This window comes from Chaetodon auriga, chromosome 11 (assembly GCF_051107435.1).
Source record: "Chaetodon auriga isolate fChaAug3 chromosome 11, fChaAug3.hap1, whole genome shotgun sequence".
Taxonomy (NCBI): domain Eukaryota; kingdom Metazoa; phylum Chordata; class Actinopteri; order Chaetodontiformes; family Chaetodontidae; genus Chaetodon; species Chaetodon auriga.
The window spans coordinates 21,748,432-21,770,383 of NC_135084.1; the positions used below are offsets into that span (position 1 = coordinate 21,748,432).

General features: G+C 44.4%; 1 protein-coding gene across 1 annotated transcript in view; it reads right to left on the reverse strand.

Annotated features, from left to right (window-relative positions):
* The window catches only part of kcnq5a (potassium voltage-gated channel, KQT-like subfamily, member 5a), a 91,015-nt gene that overhangs the window by 4,706 nt on the left and 64,357 nt on the right, over positions 1 to 21,952 (reverse strand). The window contains exons 3-16 of the mRNA XM_076743076.1: positions 21,170 to 21,296; positions 20,333 to 20,508; positions 19,604 to 19,729; positions 17,951 to 18,061; positions 17,607 to 17,702; positions 13,883 to 13,971; positions 12,818 to 12,844; positions 10,392 to 10,445; positions 8,060 to 8,301; positions 6,624 to 6,732; positions 3,516 to 3,647; positions 2,991 to 3,107; positions 1,223 to 1,318; positions 22 to 148 (exon numbers count right to left, since the gene is read on the reverse strand). Of these exons, the coding sequence (XP_076599191.1) occupies positions 22 to 148; positions 1,223 to 1,318; positions 2,991 to 3,107; positions 3,516 to 3,647; positions 6,624 to 6,732; positions 8,060 to 8,301; positions 10,392 to 10,445; positions 12,818 to 12,844; positions 13,883 to 13,971; positions 17,607 to 17,702; positions 17,951 to 18,061; positions 19,604 to 19,729; positions 20,333 to 20,508; positions 21,170 to 21,296 (1,629 nt within the window). The remainder of the gene's footprint in view (positions 1 to 21; positions 149 to 1,222; positions 1,319 to 2,990; positions 3,108 to 3,515; positions 3,648 to 6,623; positions 6,733 to 8,059; positions 8,302 to 10,391; positions 10,446 to 12,817; positions 12,845 to 13,882; positions 13,972 to 17,606; positions 17,703 to 17,950; positions 18,062 to 19,603; positions 19,730 to 20,332; positions 20,509 to 21,169; positions 21,297 to 21,952) is intronic.

A 21,952-nucleotide genomic window follows, 5' to 3' on the forward strand; every position in this document is an offset into this window, starting at 1 on the left:
TTCTTTTTTTTCTTAACTCACCTGTCTCTCCACCTTACAAACACGTCCCAGCATGCTCATGCCCTCCAGCGAATCTCCATCGGGGTGCAGTTTGTCCCTCACTTTCTTATCCACAGGAATCTGGCCTTTTCCCAGAATCTGATCCACCCTGATACACACATCACACACACATATACTGGTGTTAACATACGAGAAAATAATGATGATGCAACATGAGTGGGCACCCAAGCCTCATTTCAGATTATCCCAAGTCAGGCAACAAACCTAAAGCAGCAGCAGGGTGTTAAGATTAGGGTTAGTACAACACACGACACGGCTGCACCACTGCTCTCATATGAAAACTCTGTATCTCAAAACTGTAGTATGTATGAGTTTCATGGAATTTCATGAATAAAAACCAACATGCACCAAAAAAAAAAGAGAAAGTCATGAGGAGAAAGAACACAATCACAAGTCATTTATGAGCACTACATCTCAAAATCAGGCTTAGAAATGCAAAGTAAAGATCATCCTGTTGCTGTCGGCTGAAAACATCTCACACTTGAAACTGCATTTCTGAGTTTAAAGAAAACCATCAGAGCAAGTCTTCAAAAACCCAGACAGGATAATCCTTCATCTTAAAATACCAGCACAAACAAATAAATTATCATTATGTTTTGACATTTAAAACCGAGTGAGTAATAATAACGCTGAATTAGTGAAGTTAATAAACTCTGCACATCTCTAACATGCATCTATTGAGGAGAGGACAACACCCGGGAACACCACACACACATTATTCTGCTTTATCTACCACAAAACAGGTGAATTAACTGTGAAACAACTGCACACAAGTTAGCAACGTTCACACGCAATAATGTTTCCCTTTTCTGTCGAAGGGAAAAGGGGCGAAGCAGGAAACTGAGGACGGGATCTAGTGTCACAACAGGGGTGATGTGCTGGGGCTTGTGTGCATGTACGTTAGGTCACATTTGAATGAAGTTCAAATGTTTGTGTGTCAGACCCGGTTAAAGAAAACCTCACCAGATGAGCGGAGTTAAACGCATTAGAATGATTCAGATGTCTAATGCGCTGTCTCCATCCATCTGGTGCCATACAAGTTAACAGATTTCACAGTCAGTCGGGGACTTTTGGGGACTGGAAGGGACCTCGGGGACACCACAGGGGCAGCTAGTGGGATTCTACTGCAGGTAAAACTGAAAATAAGTGAAACGAAAGTAACCCTGATCCAGGAAGCTTCCTCCTGTGGTTGGTGTAATAATAGTGCAGGGCAGGAGAGGACATGTTCCTGGGACCAGAGCCCACTGCACTGGCCAGTCTGGAGACAGGAGAAAGGCTGGGTCAGATACACTCTCTCTCTCACACAAACACACACACTCACACACACACACTAAAGCATGACGCACAGCTGTACAAATGAACAAATCCATTCTGATACCAACTGACAATAAATAACACCGACATGTAGATAAACACAGAGGATGTGAAGGAAAAGTAAACGTCTCACAGACCTGGAGGCTGATCCTGATACTGACATTTTTAGATGGTCACGCTTTGTTTTTTAATATATATATTCAATTTGATTATCCACTGAATCTTAATCTTAAAAGAAAAGTTTCTAAAACAGCAATTAGGCTGTGATGAGTCACAGTCGATGGCACAGATACCTCCAAGCTCACAGATTCCCTCTCATTTAATGAAATAATGCAAATCAAAGCATCAGTATTTGCTTGTTATAACACTGAAATTCAGGTTTACATTCTGCTGCTTCTATACTCAGAGAGAAACCTGTGAAAATATAATATTCATAAAGATGAGCGACATTTTCAAACTCTAATGGCAAAGCTGAGGTACTTTGAAAGCATCACTCGGGTGTTCTGTGTGTATCTACAGCCTCTGACACACTTCATACCAACACTCAGATACAGAACACAGGCACATGTTATCCCCCAGGACGGCACCAGCACCGCTTCTCATTCTGCACAGCAAACACTAGATGGCAGTCAATACCAAGAGCTAAAACAAACCTGCTTTAAAAAAACACGGCTTGTAAATGTGAAAGTCCCAATCCAAAACTGCATCAGTCCCACCTGCTGAAGTAACATTTTCAGATTTGCTTTCACAAAAAGACTTTTGGTACAAGAACTGAAAGCCTCTATACGTGTCATGAAGCTGCAGAAGGAAATAAGGACTGAGGTAAAACAGCTGGACGAACAAGTCGGACTCATCGTGCATCTAACACGGGAAATGGAGTTTTAGGAGTTAAAATTAATTTTGGATTGGAGCTTTTACATAGAGGCAAAATAGCTGCCCTGCTTCTCTAGTTAGCACTGAGAAGCTTGTCTTTGTCTACAGTCACCTTCAGTATGTTATCTGACAACATCTTCCCATCAGATGAGGTCCTCAAGGTGCCCAAATCAGGATTATTTCAGTTTCCAGAGTGAAATTCATAAATACGAGTTAGATTATCTTCCACCAATTAAAGGATCACTTCAAAAAATGTGGCAGAAAAAGTGACCAATGCTTGTTTCTTAACACACATCATTGAGGCTGAGTGCATCACAGATTTTTTTTTCAATCAAAAACTTTTATCTTTTTTTTCTTGTAAATCTTTGTCAATAATCCATTGCTTGAGCTCCTTGATGACCTCTACAGTCAGACCTGAGTCAAACAGCTAGTTTGATCATTTTTTTAATGTAAAACTTAGCACATACTGCCTCAGATTCAGTAAACCCCACCTCTCTGAAAGCAGACTAAAACTATTAAAGTACCACTTCCTGGAACTCTCAACCAATTTATCCAAATACAGAAGGCAAGCGCCCTGAAATGAATGCCTCTCTATTAAATTTATATGGGCAACTCATGTGAGTTGTTTTCTGATAGATGGAAAAGTGAATGCACGCTGCTTGACCCAGGTGTGACATCATCAAGGTTTGGTTATGTTAGCGAGGAAGCAGGTGGCGAGCGGATCGGGACAGGGGAGGTCTAACCCCGGTGCAGACTGTTTCCTCCGAGCCTGGCTGTAATATAAATGCAGAGAGGGAGAGGAAAAGGTCTTGACGCGGCTGCTGAAAGGCCTCGGAGGGGGACCCACTACAGTGTCTAGTCTGGGAGAGAGAGGGGACACATATACATATACAGTACAAACACACAGGCTGGGTTAAAAAGACAGAGTTGGAGGTGAGATCAAGGTAAAAGTGGGTTAAATTCATTTCAAAGGATTATCTATAGAGCTATGGCCTCTGTAGGACGAGCAGGAACAGCAGCAACATTGGCTGCAACATTCAAATATGCAAGTCGCTGGTAAAGAGTAAAACATCTTGAAAGAACTTACAATTAACAATTAATAAATATGAAGATAAGAGCAAGTAAAGAAGGGGCAGAACATTATCCAAGTGTATATAGAATGATGATTTTTAGACAAACCAGTTCTGTGGGATTTTGCCATTTAAATGTGTGTGTGTGAGTGTGTGTGAGTGTGTGTGTGTGTTTGTGTGTGTCCAGTGCGTCCTGACCTGGTCTGAAGGCTCTTGATGCGACAGAGCATGTCCAGGTGTCCTGCAGAGTACTGCTCTATGACGTCCTTCACGTCGTACGGACGCAGCGTCTCCTTAAACTTCTTTTTTGCCACGTGGAACTTCATGATCCTACACACACGAATACAAACACACACAAAGTAAAAACAGTGAGAGAGACGACCAGGGAGCGGGACGCTGAATTAAAGTCAAAGGAGGCTTGAAAAATAAGGATGTAATCACTGGAAATAACCACTAGATGGCAGCAGCAACTATGGGAACTCCAAGGGACAATCCTCGATAGTTTCACTTGTTGATCTTTCCATGATAAAGAAAACATTATCAAAATCTCAAATGCCTCGAGGAGTGTCTAGCGGGAAACTAAAGTTCCCTGCTTCTCTTGTCAAATCCATAACAACCAAAAGTAATGACTTTGAAACTTGAGCGTAATCCTCTGTCTCCTCCTGTTTGGTGAGCAGAGCCACTGCTGGGTGAATAATATTGATCCAGGTAAGGGGATCTAGGTACTCGGTGCATCTGGATTCCCCAGTGGCTTCTGCTTTTCTCCAGTTGCCTGTTTTTCTCACTGTCTAAATGGAAACAACGGTGACAGATGACCCTCTGTAATAACAGTCCTGACAGCGATGGGGGTGTCCGACCCTCAACCCGACACCCTGGGAAAGCCCTGGGCCCTGGGTGCCCGCGGAGGAGGCGTGCTGGGTGTGCAGGCGAGCTGAGGTAGGGTGGCAGTGTGGATCTTTGTGAGTGTGTGAGAGAGTGTGGAGACACAGAGGGGCTGGAGATGGAGGGGTTTTGATTGATCAGCTCAGGTCCTGTGCAGGTTAAAGTCTCGCCATGGTCCATCTTTCTAAACCGGCAAATATGATAATATATATATCTTATATAGAAATACATAAAGACACAACGTGTTTGTGAAAAAACGTATGACTTAGTAACAGATGTGTAAATGTATATTACCAGCGATTCACCCTGAATGTGCAGATGGGACAGCTTATTTCTAGAAAATAATTTGTGGTCCATATGGGCAGCATCTGCTCATGTGTTGAGAGTATTATTTTTATATTAAGATTTAAATGCATGTCAATCCATATATTAGTCTCTTTAATAATCTGTGTTGAGTAGAATCAAGGCCGGATCAATTCTGTTTCAGGTGGGTGATCTAAGTGTGGAAGAGGAAGAAAAACGGAGAGCGAAATTGAAAAATTGAGACCAGGAAAGGGAACATTTTCAATGACTGGTGAGATTCGAAATGAGCAGACAGACACAGGAGCTAATGCCATTAATGGAGGAGGATCAGTAAGTGTAAGACAGCAGATCATAGTGACCTTGGCTCCCATTTTGCATTACAATTTCAGACCTTTTATATGTGACGCAGCACTGTCCCTTCACGCTGCTGCATCCAGGACAACAGCTGATATCTGTCTCTTCACTACATGAGAACGGTCAAAATCAGTAAAAAAATCAGGAAGGCAACGTTTGAACTCTTATTAAGCTGCAGAAAATTACAGCAACTGCGCACCGAAATCAATTTTCTCAGCAGCCTGTAATTTTCTGATGGAAAACCTGCGTTACTGAACGGTCAAAGTGGCCGTTTTTACGCTGAAAAATACGACGAGGGTGAAAAGAAGCGGCGGAGTGAGAGAATCAGTTGGCGCCAGTTGGATAAACATTCGCTCACAGGGTGCCGGTACCAGTGTAAGAGAGCAGGGTGTGCTGAAACACCTACACACACACACATTCATTCACGCACACACACACAAAACAACAAACTGTGCAGGGCTGCTCGAAACCCCCCCGCAGACAAACCCTGAAGCCCAGCGGCAGGTCATAGGATAAAGATAGAGAAAGAAAGCTTGATGGAACCAAACATCATGTGAATCCTGCTCTCATGGGTGAAAGTGTGTTTTTTACATCCAGAATTACATGTACGGTGCAGCGAAGACACACGGGTCTGTGTTGCTGTATGGATTCAGTTCACTTCCTGGAAACTGTTAGTGCAGAGTGGGGGGGTGGATGAGGACTGAGGGGTGTCAAGCTAGAAAAGTACTAACAAAACCCAAAAAAACAACCATAATGTGGGATGAGCTGTAACTTGCTTGGGTGCAAAAAACCAAACTAAAAAAGCAGGAATACAGATGCTTATTGGTTCGTGGTGGAATGCTCACACAGTGAAACGAAGTCGCTCCTGCACACTGAATCATTCATGAACTTTCTGGTCAATAGTTAGAGATCATAAACAGCCTGTACAGAAAGAAAGGCTGATACGTGAAACGTGATCCGACTTCAAGATTGAATCACGCACACGATACAAAAACAAGCCAATCAGAAAGGGAGGAGGCAGCAGCAGACATTCACAATCAACAGATCATCAATAGATAGCTACAGCTGATCAGAACTGACCCAGGAGAGGAGGACGGGCTTCAATCATGACAAAAATCAAGAGAAAGTGTGTCGCTCTGAGACATTCAGTCACTGATGAAACAAACAAAGTATAAATACTGAGAGATAAAGGGAAAGCTTGACATTTTGGGAAATGTGCTTGTGCATATTATTGTGCTTGTTTGTTTGTTAATATGAATCAACAGCCAGTTAGCTTAGCTTAGCTTAGCTTACAAATGGGAGACAGCTGGGGCAGCTCTGTGAAAAGGAAACAAAATACACCTATCAGCACGTCTAAAACTCACTCATTAACATGCCAGGGAGTCACAGCTCATGAGCTAAGCTAACCAGCTGCTAGCGGCAGCTCTGTAATATTTACCGCACAGACATCCCTGATGGCAGGTCCTGATGTTGTTGCAGTAGACGACAGTTTTCGGTTAAAAGCTTATATTCAATAGCAAACTACGACTAACTCCCCCTTCTGTGTCGTCTCAGTAATAGTATTTCTTTCATGCATTCATATGAAACAAAGAGTGCAATTCTCCCAGTTTCTCTCTGGGATTCAAGTGTGCAAATGTTGTTGGTCTTCTTCACAGAGAATCCTCCGTCACCGGCTGAATTACAAGCTCTCAAACGTTTCTAAGATTTTGGCGATTTCTCAGGTGTTTTGGAAAAGAGCATCAGCTGAAAGGTGCAACTGGATCTCACCTGACAGCTCTGATGACAGCCTTGAGGGGAGCGGATAGGTCCTCCACCGTGACATCACAATGGCAGCCTCTCTCATCAAAGGAGTCCTCTGTGGTCATGCCCGTGTCCACTGAGGAGACAGACCGCCGTTTCATCAATAAATGTGGCCCCATGAAAAATCATTTCCAGTCTTTTATCTCGTAAAACACTCCGTGCATAGCAGGTCCTGACAGGAGTCTTCAAGAATTTTTCAAACTGATACTATTTTGGCTTTTAGGAGGTGAAAATTTATGCCCTGCTTGGATGGGATCTTTAGGAATGAGGAACGTTTTGCCAGCTCAGCTATGTAAGGTGAGAGAAGAGGGTATATATAACCTTAATACTGCCAATAATTATGAGAGTGGAAGACACGGACAGAAAGACAGATGCAGGAAAAAAGAGACAGAGGACCCGAAAAGCATAGGGGAAGAGACGGAGAGCGTGTGAATAACGATAGAGAGGTTATGAAATCGGCTCAAATAAATGATGCAGGGGAGTAAGAGGAGAAACAGGAGTGCTATTAAAACAGTCAGCAATTTCATTTATTACTGTAGTGCAGGGGTTTCTGGGAAATGTGAGGCAACACGCTGTTGCACATGTACTGTGTACGGGTACACTATTTTAGGTCATAACAATGAATTCATGCTCCCTTCAAAGTGCAAAAAGCAAGAAAGTAAGTCAGTGTGTAACTCAAGTCTGTTAAGAGTTTTCCTAAAATGAAATACATCCACCTGGATAATGAACATAAACGCAACACGACAACATGACAATTCGTTGAACGTGCACAAGCAAAAAGTGCAGGAGCAGGGCTTCACTGGAAAAGCTGATGTGTAACATCTCGTACTTCTGTGGACCAATCAGGATTCACCGGGATTTGAACCGACATGTGATGCTGTCGCTCGGCTGTTTGATTATATCATCAGATCAGTCAAACCTGCACAGTCCCAGTGGAGCAGATCCTCAGTGTCTGCTCTAAACTCTGGTTGTTCCTTTTTCAGCCCTGAACACTGAAATTCTCAGAGAAACAGTTAAGATTTGAAGTTTTCAGAGGCTTTAAAGCTTTATTATCTGAGCTCTGGTGATTGTTTTTATGAATTCTTGTTATTGATTGACTGTCTGTCGTCTGACTCGAGGCTATAGTTTCTTACTGTGGTGTTTTCTTGTACACTGGTTGTGTTGATTCTGTGTGTAAATCTTCTTTAAATTAGAGTACTCGATTAATACTTCAACATAGATTTTCTCTGCCTGTCTGAGAAGCTCCACGTTGTTTGTTTATAATCTGGAACTTGTTCCAGTTCTTCAATGAATGAGAAATATTCAAACCCAAGACAGATTTTACAAAAGGGTGATTTGCCGAACAGTGGAGCTGTTGGTCGCCTTGTACAGTAAGACGGACGTACACACACTGCATGGCTCACCATCTGGGACAGCGGAGCGAGTCTGACTCTTCAACCTCAGCGACGGCCTAAAGCGGGTCCGATCGTTGAAGCTCCAGCTCTTCTGCACTTTGGCCGGGCTCCCGCCCATCAGCTCGGCGCCTCCCACCACCTCGTTGCCAGGGGAACAGCGTTGGCGGTCGCTGATGGACGTCTGCCTGCTCTTCATGCTCTGACCCCGAGGACTCGCCATCCGGACCCGCTCCTTAAAACTCAACTTCTGACTGCAGGGAGGGAAATAAGGGGAGGAGAAGGAGGCAAAGAGAGGGGGGTGAAGGGATGGGGAAACAGAGGGAGCGAGAGTGATGGCAGTGAGGAAGAGCAGGAGAGGGAAGAGGAGAGGGGCAATCGGGGTAAGTGAGTTAAGGATGGAGTGTGTGGCAGAGGTCGGGGGTTGATGGAGAGACAGACACAAGGAGAGAGAGAAAAAAGGGATGCTGTCAACACGTATTTCCCCTCAGAGAGTGAGGAGAGTTCAGGGCGCAGACACAGGGCAGCGTTCTGTCTCTTCCTTCAGCCCAAACATCATCCATCCAGCTGACATGCCCAAAACACCAGAACACAGCCAGACTGCCCGCCAAGCCACCACCACAAACCTCCAGAGCTGGATCCTGAAGCGCTGCAAGCCTCGCCCTGACGCCTGATAATCTATTCACCGATTCTCTCTTCAAGACAGAGTTAATGAGATCTTTAAAGGCGGTATGTCAAGCATGGTAACATTAATACATCGCCACCACGTTAATGTTGAGACTACCTTAAACAAATGAGAGTCAACGTGGAGTTTTCCATTGCTAGATTTTTCTGGGAAGTGTTGGAGTTTTTATATTCAAGAGCAAAGGAGCTAAATCTTTCCGGGACTGTGGCTGCAAACCACTTCCAGCATGTGAATCAATGCAGATTATTAAATCCAAAGAATCGAAGATTCCAACAGGAAGTGACGAGGTTGATCAAAAATGTGGTTTTAATCTGTCTCTGTTTCAGTCTCAGTTGTTCACTGCACATATCTGTGTAAATACTACGGTGTTACGATTAAAACCATAGTATTAATCTTATCATGGTCAATCTGTGTCTTCCTCTATCACTGGACTTTTGTCAGCTTCAATACATAAGACATAACATCAGCCACTTTATAACAGTGGAAAAGCAAAAAGCTTTTATCCGCATGATGTTTTGACGTTTTCAGCGCGGTTGGTGGGGACGCAGCACGTTCTCATTCAGTGACACTCGCTGCAGTAAACCTTTACTTTGCTGAGGCAAATAGACCAGCATGCAATGCAGCAGACCAGTGAAAGAGAGATGCAGGGTTCCAACATATCTTCCATGCCACAGTTTCACATTTTTTCCAGACCTCACCTGAATTTCAGAGTTTTTTTTTTAATCACTTTATATATTACAAAACCTCTAAAGACTTTGTGTTTTAGTTCTGTTCATTTGCTGATTTCCCACCTACACCTGAGCAGAAACCTTGTTTAACACTTTACAGCACATAATAATACATTTTCTCCAGTGTTCAAAGCAATAGATGCTGAAACAAGCACAAATCCTTTCTTTAAAACAGTAGATAAGGCTGAACACACCTTAATAAGACTTTGCTTTTACCATTCTTTGCAGCTCTTATGGATAAAAATGAGTGAAAAGAGAAGCAGTGATGCACTGAGCATGCAACAAAGCTTAAAACCCAAATCTGTATTCTGACATGTGCATGACTATGGTATATGTTGTCAGGGCATCATTTATGGTAAACTGGGTCCAGCCCCATGATTGCTCATTTTATTTCAACCCCTTTGGCATGGAACCACGCTATTTTTACAACTGATGGGACTACAGCTGATAGAAAGTCCTCAAAATAACCATGAATCTAGAGAAACAAAAGATACTCATGTGGCTGGACTCAGGACAGTTTCTAGACAGGGTGGGGACATTTTAGGTGGGCTAGGAGGCACAAATGAATTCAATAAAAACATAAAATAAAGGGGAATTTGGACCTTGTAGTTTTTTTTATTTTGTGCTAGTGCCAATCCATAAATTGGTAGTAGACTCGGCCTTTTAAAGCCGAGTCTACTTTCAGAGTGTAGATACCAGTTTTGGTGGAATTCCCCTTTAATTTCTAACACGGTAACAAAGTCTTTGCTTGCATTCGACAGGCAGCAGGCAGCAGTTCTCGTCCTTCGTGGGATAAACGGGATTGAGGAGGGAGGTAAGAAGGAAGTTAAGTTTGTTTTCTTTGTTCTCCTCCATGCTATTAGTCAGTCATTCCCACAGGTAAATGGGCTCAGGGCAGGGCAGAGAGGATGCTGGGTAGTACTGTAGGTACCTCCTATATTTCCGCGTATACCTTCTGAAGAGCCTCCCATTACTTAGACCCTTACTAGAGCGAAGGAGGGAGAGACGGATGGAGGAGGGGATGGAGAGGAGAGGAGGAAGGACATTAAAAGAGGAGTTCAGCAGAGGAAGGAGAAGAGAAATTCTCTGCTGTCAATATTGATGCAAAGTAAACACACAGAGAAAGGACAGGGGACATATTTCAGGGGAGGATGGGAATGAGTGGACGGGGATATGGTGGACGGTAAACCCACCTGAACCCTCTGACACGCTTCATAACGGTGCCATCAAACTGAAGCTGAGGTCCGTTTAAAGCGTCGCTCCTGCTCGTGTCCAACCTGGACTCTATTCTTTCCAACAAATTTGACCAAACGAGAAACTGTTTACTTTTTCTTTCCTGGGTTTGCCTCAAATGTCTCGACTACGCCTGCAGTGTTGTGTAAAATAGCGCTCGACAAAAAGTTAAAGCTGTCTGGCCAACGCGACGCTAAAAATCAGGGTGCGTTCACATTCAATTTGGCGTTGTTTAAATCAGCTCTGGTGTGTTTCCCAGTTCAGTCTGGTTTGCTTAGTTTGGTGTGAATGCTGTTATTTGAGCCCTGCGGTGGATTAAACAGCACTCTTACCAACACAAACACATGTAAGTGCAGCATAATTTGGAATAAAGCCTGTCTGATTTTCCCATAAGGCAGCAGGGGAAGCCCGCTCAGGTTTGAACACACCCTCAGCTGATGAGAAAGAGTGTCCAGGTTGAAAGAGGCGCGAGAGAAAGTGTGAATCATTTGTTTGTTATTGCTGATATTGATCGCTCACTCAGTTTCCCCTCTTTTCTTACCACATCACTGGGCTTGAACTAAACTGTACCAGGAGGTGCAAACACACACACACACACACACACACACACACACACACACACAGGCACACCTGCCTGCACATAAGCTCCACATTAAAGCCCCATTATCCTTTATTCCATGTTGCCTCTCACTGCCAATACCCAGCACGCACTCAGCATGATGCCCGCTGTGGCACTTTGCGGTGCACCAAATGTTTACTACTGCTGGTGTTTACAAGTCTGCTTAAACGAAAACCGCCACCCGTTTACCACGGCACCTACCGCCGCCGAGCAGCCGACAGTCTGTAAAACCACTAATAACACGCAGGGCTGTGTGTTCTCGTGGTGGAGGGGAACGCACAGACAAGAAACGGTGTCATAAAAGAGTGCATAATTATGGTTTCACGAGTGCAAATTGGACTGGCCGTAAGAAAAGTTTCTAAGAAAGGAAAGGCTAATTAAACACAGGCCTTTAAACAGAGGGATTTCTGGGGGATGAATGCTGTCGTGGATGCGACAAAGCCTAATTAAATGCTGTTTTGTTTAAGGATGAGAAGTGTGTTTGTTTGTGTGTTTGACTGAGAGAATAAACTTATGCTTTATGTGTGTGTGTGTGTGTGTGTGTGGCGGTCTTAAGTTTAAATGCCTCAGAGGCTGCTGGCTCAATATAAGGCCCCCAAATGTTTCCAAAGAAGTGCTGCACTGTAAAAACTATACTAGCATAATTAAACTCACAAATCTCTCTCTGTCTTCTTCCCCTCTCTGAAATCCCCTATCTCCCCTCCCCTCCCCCTCCTCCCCCTTTTTCAACTTCGCTCTGTCTCTCCTAGACTTGTGTTTGATGAGTTATATAAATACCATCCCAATGGAAAAAGTGCGTCATGGTACAGACATGGTACAGACTCCTGTCTTGGAGCTGTGCACACACACACACACGCGCGCACACACACGCTGAACAAAGACAGAGAAGCCCATCACCCTTCCCTGCCTGAGAGTCAAGTGCAGCGAGGGAAACGGCAGTGGAAGGAAAAGGATGGAGACGCGCAGGAAAAGTTAGAACAGTGAGGTCAGGGAGTGTGAAATACAGAAAGGAGAAGAAAGGCGGGAAAGACTGCACATCGCACCTTTGCAAGAGGTCATCGAAAAGGAGCTGTTCTAGTTCTTCATTGCTCAGCCTACCTAATCAATAACCACTTGAGCAGAGCAGCTGGGAGAATGTATTAGAAACCGCTAAGCACCTCCTGAACACACCTCATTACTACTATTTATTTTATATGTGATCGCACTCCAGCGTACCAATTAATCAATATTTCCCAACCCTGTGATGGCATCATCAATCAATCTTCAGTATAGATTTACTAACCATTCACTGTTACCTGGTGAATCTGTAACCAAACAATGAAGTAAAACAATTGATTAAACAAGCCCACAAATCAGATAAGAGCAGTTTGAAAGATGTTATGAGAAAACATGTAATTTAATCATGATGGCATTACATTTGAGTGTGTGTGTGTGTGTGTGTGTGTGTGTGTGTGTGTGTGTGTGTGTGTGTGTCTTTGGAGGAATAAGCTGAAAGTCGTACAAACCTGTTAGTGGTCTCGCCCTGCTCTTTCCTTCAAAGGTTAGTGGGATAAAGAGGTGGAGACAAAGGGAGAGAAATCAGTATTCCAGCAGATTTAAATAGCATTGTACAGACGTTTCTAGTCATGGATATGGGAGGCATCAAGCCAAAAGGGAACAAAAAGAGAGACTTCAGAGGGGTTAATTATGTTCAAGCACATGCAAGCTATGGCCGTGCACAGTAAGGGTTAAGCGTTCAGATCAGAAAGGGAAGAAGCTAAATGTTAGTGAACCACTGAACCTGAAGAAATGCCAAAACTGAATTTTGTTTGGAGCTGAATCACGTCAGCATTTAATGAGCTTCAATGCAGATAAAAACCTGAATGAACACCATGCCGTATCAGTGGAAAATGTTTCTTATCACTGAGTTTGTTTTTTTCCTCCTGCACATTTCACTTCCAATGTGCCATTCAGCAAGGCATTTGACTGTCTGAAGGGTGTCACTGAGCATGCACGCTGAGCAAACAGTCCCCGATCGGGAAGAAGAAGGTACGCTCATGAAAGGATGGCTGTGACGCTGCAGAACAGTGAGTCATATGGTGGGAAAAAAAAAAGAGTTGAAGCTGCACTGATGAAGATGAGCAGACACCAGCTGAGGAGGAAGAGATGAGGAGGAGGAGGAGGAGGGCTGAGCAGCAGCAGCCATGTTTGTAAGCCTGTAAGTTGTTACCTACTTGGCGGGGCTGCAGGTATGCAACGCCTTCAAATGAGGCTTCCAGGTAGCAATGGAAACCGAGTTCTCATCAGCAGCATAACTACGCCAGACACACTACGTGCAGAGTCGACAGGATAGATCAAATAATGATAAACGAAACGATTAACGGGGTAAAGTGTGGGAGGACAGAGGAGGTGAGGGAGGAACGTATAAGTCGGGTAGGAAGTGAGAGAAGGAAGGTGAGGAGGGAAAAAAAGAAAAAGCTGATTAGTTTTTTTGGGTAATGTTGATGCATTGTGGTCGGGGGTTGTCGGAGGGTGCTGGGGGCTGTGATGGTGGTGGTGGTGGTGCTGGTGGTGGAGGTGGGGATACATGCCTGAGGGGGGGGAGGGCGCTTTGGTAGTGGTGCCAGGTGGCTCTGAGGTAGGGACGAGCACCGTCGGTGGAGTACAGACGCCAAGCCGCCTGGGTGGAGGAGGGAGCAGAGATGGACGGGACGCGCGCACACACACATTCACATGAACACACACGCACGAACACACAAACGTGACACAGGGGGGCAATGGCACAGAAAGGGTGAGGAGACAGGGAGTGAGGTATGTGTGAACATGTAACATACACAAGGTGTTTTAGGGGGTGTAGCCGGCTGGCAGCCAGATCGGAGGTCCTCAGCGTGCCGGTGAAGATCTCTGCTTATGCTGACTCAACAGAATCAATATTAGCTTCTTTTAAGAATGACCACCATCTATCCCAAAGATTGACCAAGAGGTCGCTCACGTGGGTCGCTCTGGAAGGCAAAGACAACTCATTTTGACTTTAAATTTGAAGGCCTTCCATCTTAAAAGCAGCCAAACGTTCAATGACTACGAGCAAGTGAAATGCTGGCTGTGACGGATGGGCTACATTTAGCAAATAGAACCCAGATGGACTTATTAGTCATGTTTGCTTTGCTAAACGGACTTGCTGATCCAGTTATCTGGCTAATGATATCTGAGGCTTGACTGAGTGCAGCGTACAACTGCAGTGTGCTTATTGAGAGTGCATTACAGACATATGTATGATCTGCTGCAGGGGGCCGCAGGTCACACGGATGTATTTGGGCTCAGCAGTCGTCCTCACTGGGAAACAAATGTACTGGTCGTTCTGCAGAAATGCATTTTTACAGGTTGTTTCCTTCACATTCAACCAGCTGACTGAACCTCCTCAATGGCGCCAGGTGTGGTTACAGGACTTATGACACGACTGGAAAGCCTTCATAAAAACACTTCAGGCAGACAGGGTGGGAAATGAACACCAGCCACCTGCCAAACGCTGGTCAATTCTGGCTGCTGGATGTTACGCTGCTCTAAAGGCTGCTTTGAAGTCATTTGGAGACTCAGTCCTGTTCTAAAAATACAGTCAGTCGTCTAAATAGTTATCGCAGCAGGTGAAATTCAGAATTGACCAGCTGCTGAGGCTTGAAGACAGTGGTAATATCCTGCCCTGCGCAGACAGACACACACACAACACAGAGTGGCTTAAAGCAGGGAGAGCTGTGTGAGATGGGGCGGTGAAGTGACGGACAGAACAGTAATGTCATCCACATATTTAACACATCAAAGCTGCTTCCAAGTTTCCTTTTACCTGTTGGGGAAAATGTTATGAGCTTGGCGGAGAGCAGACAGTGACCAGGTGCTTGACACAAAGCCAGAAAAACAGAAACAAGCTCGACACAGCAGCCCCGGCTCCTCGAAATTACCTCTAAATACAGCTCATGTGGAGCAGGAAATACGTGTGATGGAAACGTAACAATGACCGAATCATGTTTTCTGTTAACTGCTGTTAACAAACCTGGCAAGTCACAAAATGTTGATACTGAACGAATTGGCAAAATGTTTGATTTGTTTGCTGCCAAAACAGGCAATCGTACACTCTGCAGTCGTAGCGACTGCAGCATTATTCATCTTTTTATGGTTATGTTAAGGCTTGGCAGCACTTGGTCAAGGTCAGGGAAAGATCGTGGTCTGTTTTATTACAGAGGACGGCAGCAGTGACTGTGAACACAGTGTTTTTATTAACATTTAACAGAAATCTCAATTTTTCCCTAATTTAACCACAGTGCTTTTGTTGCTCAACCTCGATGAAGCTACGTCAAACACGCTAGCTGGAAAACTAGCAGAAGACGTTGACAAGTCAGAAACTGTGTGCTGTGCTTTGGGTTTCTCTCTGCTGGTGACTCAGACAGTGCAGGAGTGTTGGCTGCAGTGCGCTGACAATTAAAAAGTAAAATTTTTATACTAAAAACTGTGCAAAATTCCCCAAATTCCTGAGCTTAACATCGCTTGGAAATTTACCGACCCTTTGCAACCCTTACTGCAACACACACAGCATTAATTGCTCCCTTAGTGGGTTATTTAGGACCACTTGGGATCCAACTGGTCTTTGTCAAGCATAATAACTGATGCATATTGATAACAGGAAGGACAGGCAAAACAGGATTTAAGAATGGAGGAATTATTCGCATAAATATGTATGAAAATATGTTAGTAATTTCATCTGGGAACGCAGACAAACCTTAAACGAATCCTCAATTTAACCGAATCAACTGAAGCGCCAAGTGACGAGTGAACGCTCCCATACTGTCCTCATCATAAACCACTGTTTTATAATGCCTACATGTCCACCATTAAGACAGATGAGCGGAGACAAAGAAGCTTCGACTTGTACAGATTTGTAAGTTCGTCAGCAGGAAGCTGCCGCCGAACAGAAACTGTGGCGAGTTTAATGACCCCTCGAGCTATGATGCTTCACTTAAACACATGATTTAAAAATGTAAATATACTCATAATAATTTCCATTTACTGTAACAGCCTGTGATGAACAGCATACCCAGACTGTTAAGACAAACAGTGAAGTTTATGGTTTCCATTATTTACACCCTGCATTGACTTTTCCATTGGAGCAGTTCAAGCGGTATATTTGCTTTAAAAGTTAACGAGGATCGCCTGATTGCTCCATTAAACAACAGCCGCGTTGGACTACGGGCTACTGAGGGCGGGAAACAGCTTCTAGCTCTGTTTGAAAGGGGCCAGGCCTCGCCAGCCTGCTGTGACGTTTTTCAGCAAAGATCTGGACTTAAATTCTGATTGGCTGCTTGTGTTGTTCGCCCCGAGAAGCCTTCAGCAGCAGATGGTAGAGCAGATACTATATATCCCCATATTTGGACAATTGGGTTAGTCGGTATTATATCATCATAACTGACAGAAGTGATGAGCAAATCTAAAACAGTGAAGCTCAGATTACAGAAATCTGGATTTTCTTTAAGGACAAAAACTAAAATACCATAACAGGAGCTTTATTTGATGGAAAAACTCAGAAAGTAGGTCAAGGTAGTTCATAACGTAGAGGAAGGTAGACACACACACACGCACACACAGAGATACAGACACTCTCAGAGACACACACATGCATGCAAACACAGAGAAACACACACTTGTGGGCGCACACACTCACACACTCACACACACACACACACACACACACACACACACACTCCACAGCAGGTATTTATTGTTCATTAGAAAGTGATGCAGCTGCTCTTGTCTATTACAATGAGCGACGGTTTGGAGGAGCGTCGGCCCGGGGAATGATCGCCATGGAAACGGCTCATAAATCCCAGCAGTGTGTGTTGCTGTTGGACCTCAGAGACGACAGCACGCCTCACACACCGTTAGTCATCATCAGCTACACGCCCTGACAGCCCCGAGAAGGGCGAACACACACACACACACACACACACACACATATTAAATGCTTAATGAAACACCTTCACTCTGATAGGAGAGGAGATGGTGAACACACACACACACACACACACACACACACACACACACACACACACACTCATCAAAGGGGTAAAGAGCGCTCTTACTCAGACACAGAGACAGACTGACATGAAGCGCACACACGCACACACGGAAAGCTGCAGACAAAAGGTGGGACAGCTCCCTGTGTTCACACCGATCCTCAGCTGCTGCTACAAAAAAAATCAGTAAAGGTGAAGTGTGTGTTTGTTCTCTGCATGTGTGTGTGTGTGTGTGTGTGTGTGTGCGTATGTCTACCTGGATGAGGCTGGCAGCTGGGTTCCTCCTCTTTTCAAAGTGCTTCTGTCGATGCTGCTCTTGAACTTTCAGAGCAAAACCTGACCCTAGGATGCCCTACACGCACACACACACACACACACACACACACACACACACACACACACACACACACACACACACACACACGCACACACACACACGTAGAAACACACACACACACACACACACACACACACACACACACACACACACACGTAGAAACACACACGCACACACACAGTTTAAAGCACAGAGTGTTAGCGTTAGCTTTCTGGAGCTGTGAGGACCTGACGGTCGTCAGTGTCGGAAAGCGTTTGACTCACAGCCGGCAGGGCGAAGAAGGAGATCCCCAGCAGAGCAAAGCCGGCCGATAACAACCGTCCCGTCCACGTCTGAGGGGTCTTGTCACCGTAGCCGATTGTTGTCAGGGTGATCTGAAGGGTCAGAGGTCAACACTCAGGTAACCAGAGCTTTATCTGAAATCTGCCCCTTGCTCACTCACTCAGTACTCCCATATAACAGACAATTAAATCTACAATGTGCAGTAAATTGTTTTGTACACTTCCTGTATGGATCACTGGCAGGTGAAAAACGCTGCACTGCATTCAGACGCTCAAATGAAACGACAGACAGTAAATATAGTAGACAGGGAGTCAGACACAGCCCGGGAATGTATTGGTTTTTATTCCTGATACACCAACACAAAGCAGCTGTCTCCTTTATATTCTTCAAACATAAAATCGGTGTGCTCTGTGCACTGACCGTCTCCTCCTGGGTGTTATCTCTTGAATTTGAAGCTCACGCAAAGCTTCAGAGGTTTTTCTGAGCAACTCTTGTGCACGGCTGGATGAATATCTCGCAGCTGTCCATGGCCTCATGCTACATTCAGCAAATTAAAATTTTTGCTCCACAAATTGCCTGACTGTGGCGGTCAGACGGAAAAAAAAGAAGAAAGGAGAGAGCTGAGAATACAACATCCAGTATTTTTTGTTATGTACTGAGACGTCCAATGCAGCCACAGTGGATTTTCTGATTAGTTTCCTAACCTTGAATACTTTCCGAGTTCACACCAGCTAAAGATAAAACTGTATAGTAGCTTGGTGATCTTGTGAATGCCGGGGAGTCGTGATGAATCAGTCAGGTTTTTGTCACTGGCACCAGATTTAATGAGTTTTCAAAGCCATGCCTCAAAAGAAGCTTTTGGCAATCACAATCAAATACATGAATAGAAGTCCTGGATCTGTTGAAATGTGACTGTGTGCCACTAAACCAGCATCTAAAGTATGAAGTAAAAACCGAATAAAAGACGCACAAATGTGTAGAAAATTGCGGTTAAAGCAGATTAACATCAGCGTTGACTCGCATGTCTTTAAAGTTTATGTTTCAAATCGTCACCTTCACACAAAAACGATCTAACACCTTCTCTCTACCAGAGGGAAAGACGCTCCAAAGCCACGGATCGCGGCTGCACACTGTGTCTGAGTGTCATCCCCACAACAGGCCAGTCTCACCTGGCAGCAGGAGAAAATTGAATTTATTGATTGGGCCCTTTCTTGTTCGTGTGTTGTCTGTTTCCACGTTCTCGGGCATAATGGGTTTTAGATTTAGGAGGAAACAGTGCAGTGCAGCCAGCAAAGTGTGACTTCAAAGGTCCTCCTGTTGGGTTTTGTATTGCAGGTGTCATTAAGGTCACACAGAAACTGTAAATAGAAATATATCACTGCTGACATAAAAACAGCATAACTCCAGCTCTGCTGCTGTCTCTGCTCTTTGGGTTAAAGGGAGCGTTCTGACTATACTGGATGAGAAAACTTAGAAACTCACTCACTCCACTCGTACTTGTTTTAAGTGATGTGATGCAGTACGGGATGCATTCATTTTGCCAACATTCATTTAGTGACAAATTCTGACTTTGAAAACACAGTCAAGGCAGTGTGTGCGTATGTGTGTGTGTGTGTGTGTGTGCGTTCGCTCACCGTGCCCCACCACAGAGCGTCGGCGTAGGTGGCGAAGTCCTTGTTGAATTCTTTCTCCACCAGATAGACCAAGAAGGAGGAGAAGATCAGCACCAAGAACCCAATGTACCAGGCTGTCACCAGCTCCTGTAAGACACACACGCACGCACGCACGCACGCACGCACGCACATTATATTTCATCAACATAAAGCTTATTACTTCACACAGTTTCAAGGATTTTTTTTGGCACTTTACCTTCTAACTTTGTAGTAACAGAGAGAAAAAACACCCTCATTATCTGTTGTGATGTAAATGGAGCAAATTGAGCCAAACTGCTACCAGCAAACATTACATAAGACACTATTTTAAGCAGTGAATACATGCATCTGGTGAACACACCATCACCTCATATTACACATATTTCCAGTCAGTCATCTTCTATCACGTCTAGTATTTGTTGTAATTTACATTTTAATTGGGTATTTATGACATTTTATGACTTACATGTATTTGAACCAGGTGTTCCCACTGTGGGCGTGTCTGTATGCACACAGTCTGACTCTGTTCTTGGTTTTTAATTCTGGTTTTCTTTGTTCTATCTGTCTCCTGTTTGCTGCTGGCTAACACTTTGAATTTGTCCCTGAAACACTGCTGCTGACTGTCAGGTGACCGTTTCAGGAGAAGCACAGCAGCTCCGTCCGACCATGACGTCTAACATCTGAAGTTCAGGAGAGGAGAAACCGTCCTACCTTACTGTGTGCATAAACTACAGATCCCAGCAGCTTCCAGGTCCCCCCCCTGCGGTCCATGCGCACCATGCGCAGGATCTGAAGGAAGCGGAGGCTACGCAGCGCAGAGGTGGCGAAGATGTTACCCTGGCTACCGGCTGAAACCACAGCAACTGAGGCGATGAGAACGATGATGTCTGGGGAGTAAAGGAGTGGAAATTAAAGGTCACGGGTTCCCAATATTAGCAGCAGGAACTGTGGTTGGCTCCCCGACGTTCTAGAGCCATCCAGTCTTCCATCCATCACCTTTAAAACAACTATTGATTCACTACAAGCTGTTTGTTTGCTTCTCTTCCTCTATTCATCTTCTTCTGTCATTCTGTCCACAACCCTAAAATTCCCCACTTTTCTCCTCTTGTATTTCCCAGCAGGCTGACTTCCTCCCTGCTGGAGCACCCTAAGGATGATGGAGAACCACTGTCATGTAAATGTGTCTGATAGCAGCGGCTGGACACTGAAGAGCAAATTTTACCAACTTATCCATATCAGCAAATAAGAGCATTTCATGAGAATATTAAAAATGACTTTAACAACAACAGCATGATATTGTGAATATCAAACAAAAAGACATGTTTCTGTCCAAATTGTTGCAAAAAAAGTGTAATTTTCTTGATTTTTAATCTAAACTTGAAGTATTTTTGTGCAAATAGTGACATGATGCCATTTAGGAAACAAATGCAATAAATCTGTTTGCAGTGTGAAAGGCTTCATTGATAAACTCTGCAGTTAAATAGCAACAATAACATCTATTTTTCATCCAGACATCACACACACACACACACACACACGCACACCTACCTATGACACAGAACGGCTTCCTGGCGAAGCGGAGGCGCCCCTGCCAGCCTCGGTAGCGGCAGCAGCAGCCGGCGCTCCATATCCTGATGATGTACTCCAGACCAAACACTACAATCATCACAAACTCCTGCAGGACACACAGGGAAAAACTCACAGACTTAAACCTCTAAACGCTCCAAATACAATACAGACAGTCACAGCAAAGGGTCGAGGAAGCCAGTTAGGTTCGTCACAGTGAAATAATAAAAACCTTCATTCACAGGAACAGTTTGACATTTTAGGGAAACACACTGAAACACTCTCGTCAGCGTCACATCAGAATAACCAGCTTCTGGCCGTAGCTTCATATTTAATTGACGGATATTAAAAGTGGTATCAATCTCCTCTGGCCCTTCGGCTCTGAGGTGGAGCAGGGTGGTGGTTCGATCCCTGGCTCGTCCTGTTTCAAACTGTCTTTGAACTACAGAGTGAACCCTGAGTTGCTTCTGATGGGCAGCTCCGCCGCCATCGCTGTGTGAATGAGAGCTCGTACTGCAAAGCACTTTGTCCATTAAGGTAGAAAAGTGCTTTATAACTGCAGTCAATTCATTTCTATCCATCGTCGTACAAATGAAACCAAAACTCCCACCGTCTGCCTTTTGACCTGGTGCTGTGTGTTCATGCCGGGCCTCTGCATCACTCAGACAAATGAACAAGCGTCTCTTCATTTGGTCCCTGTAATTGGCTCTGCTGTTTTGGAGTGATGGCAGCAGCCATGGAGTTGGCTGAGAAGAAATTTATTAA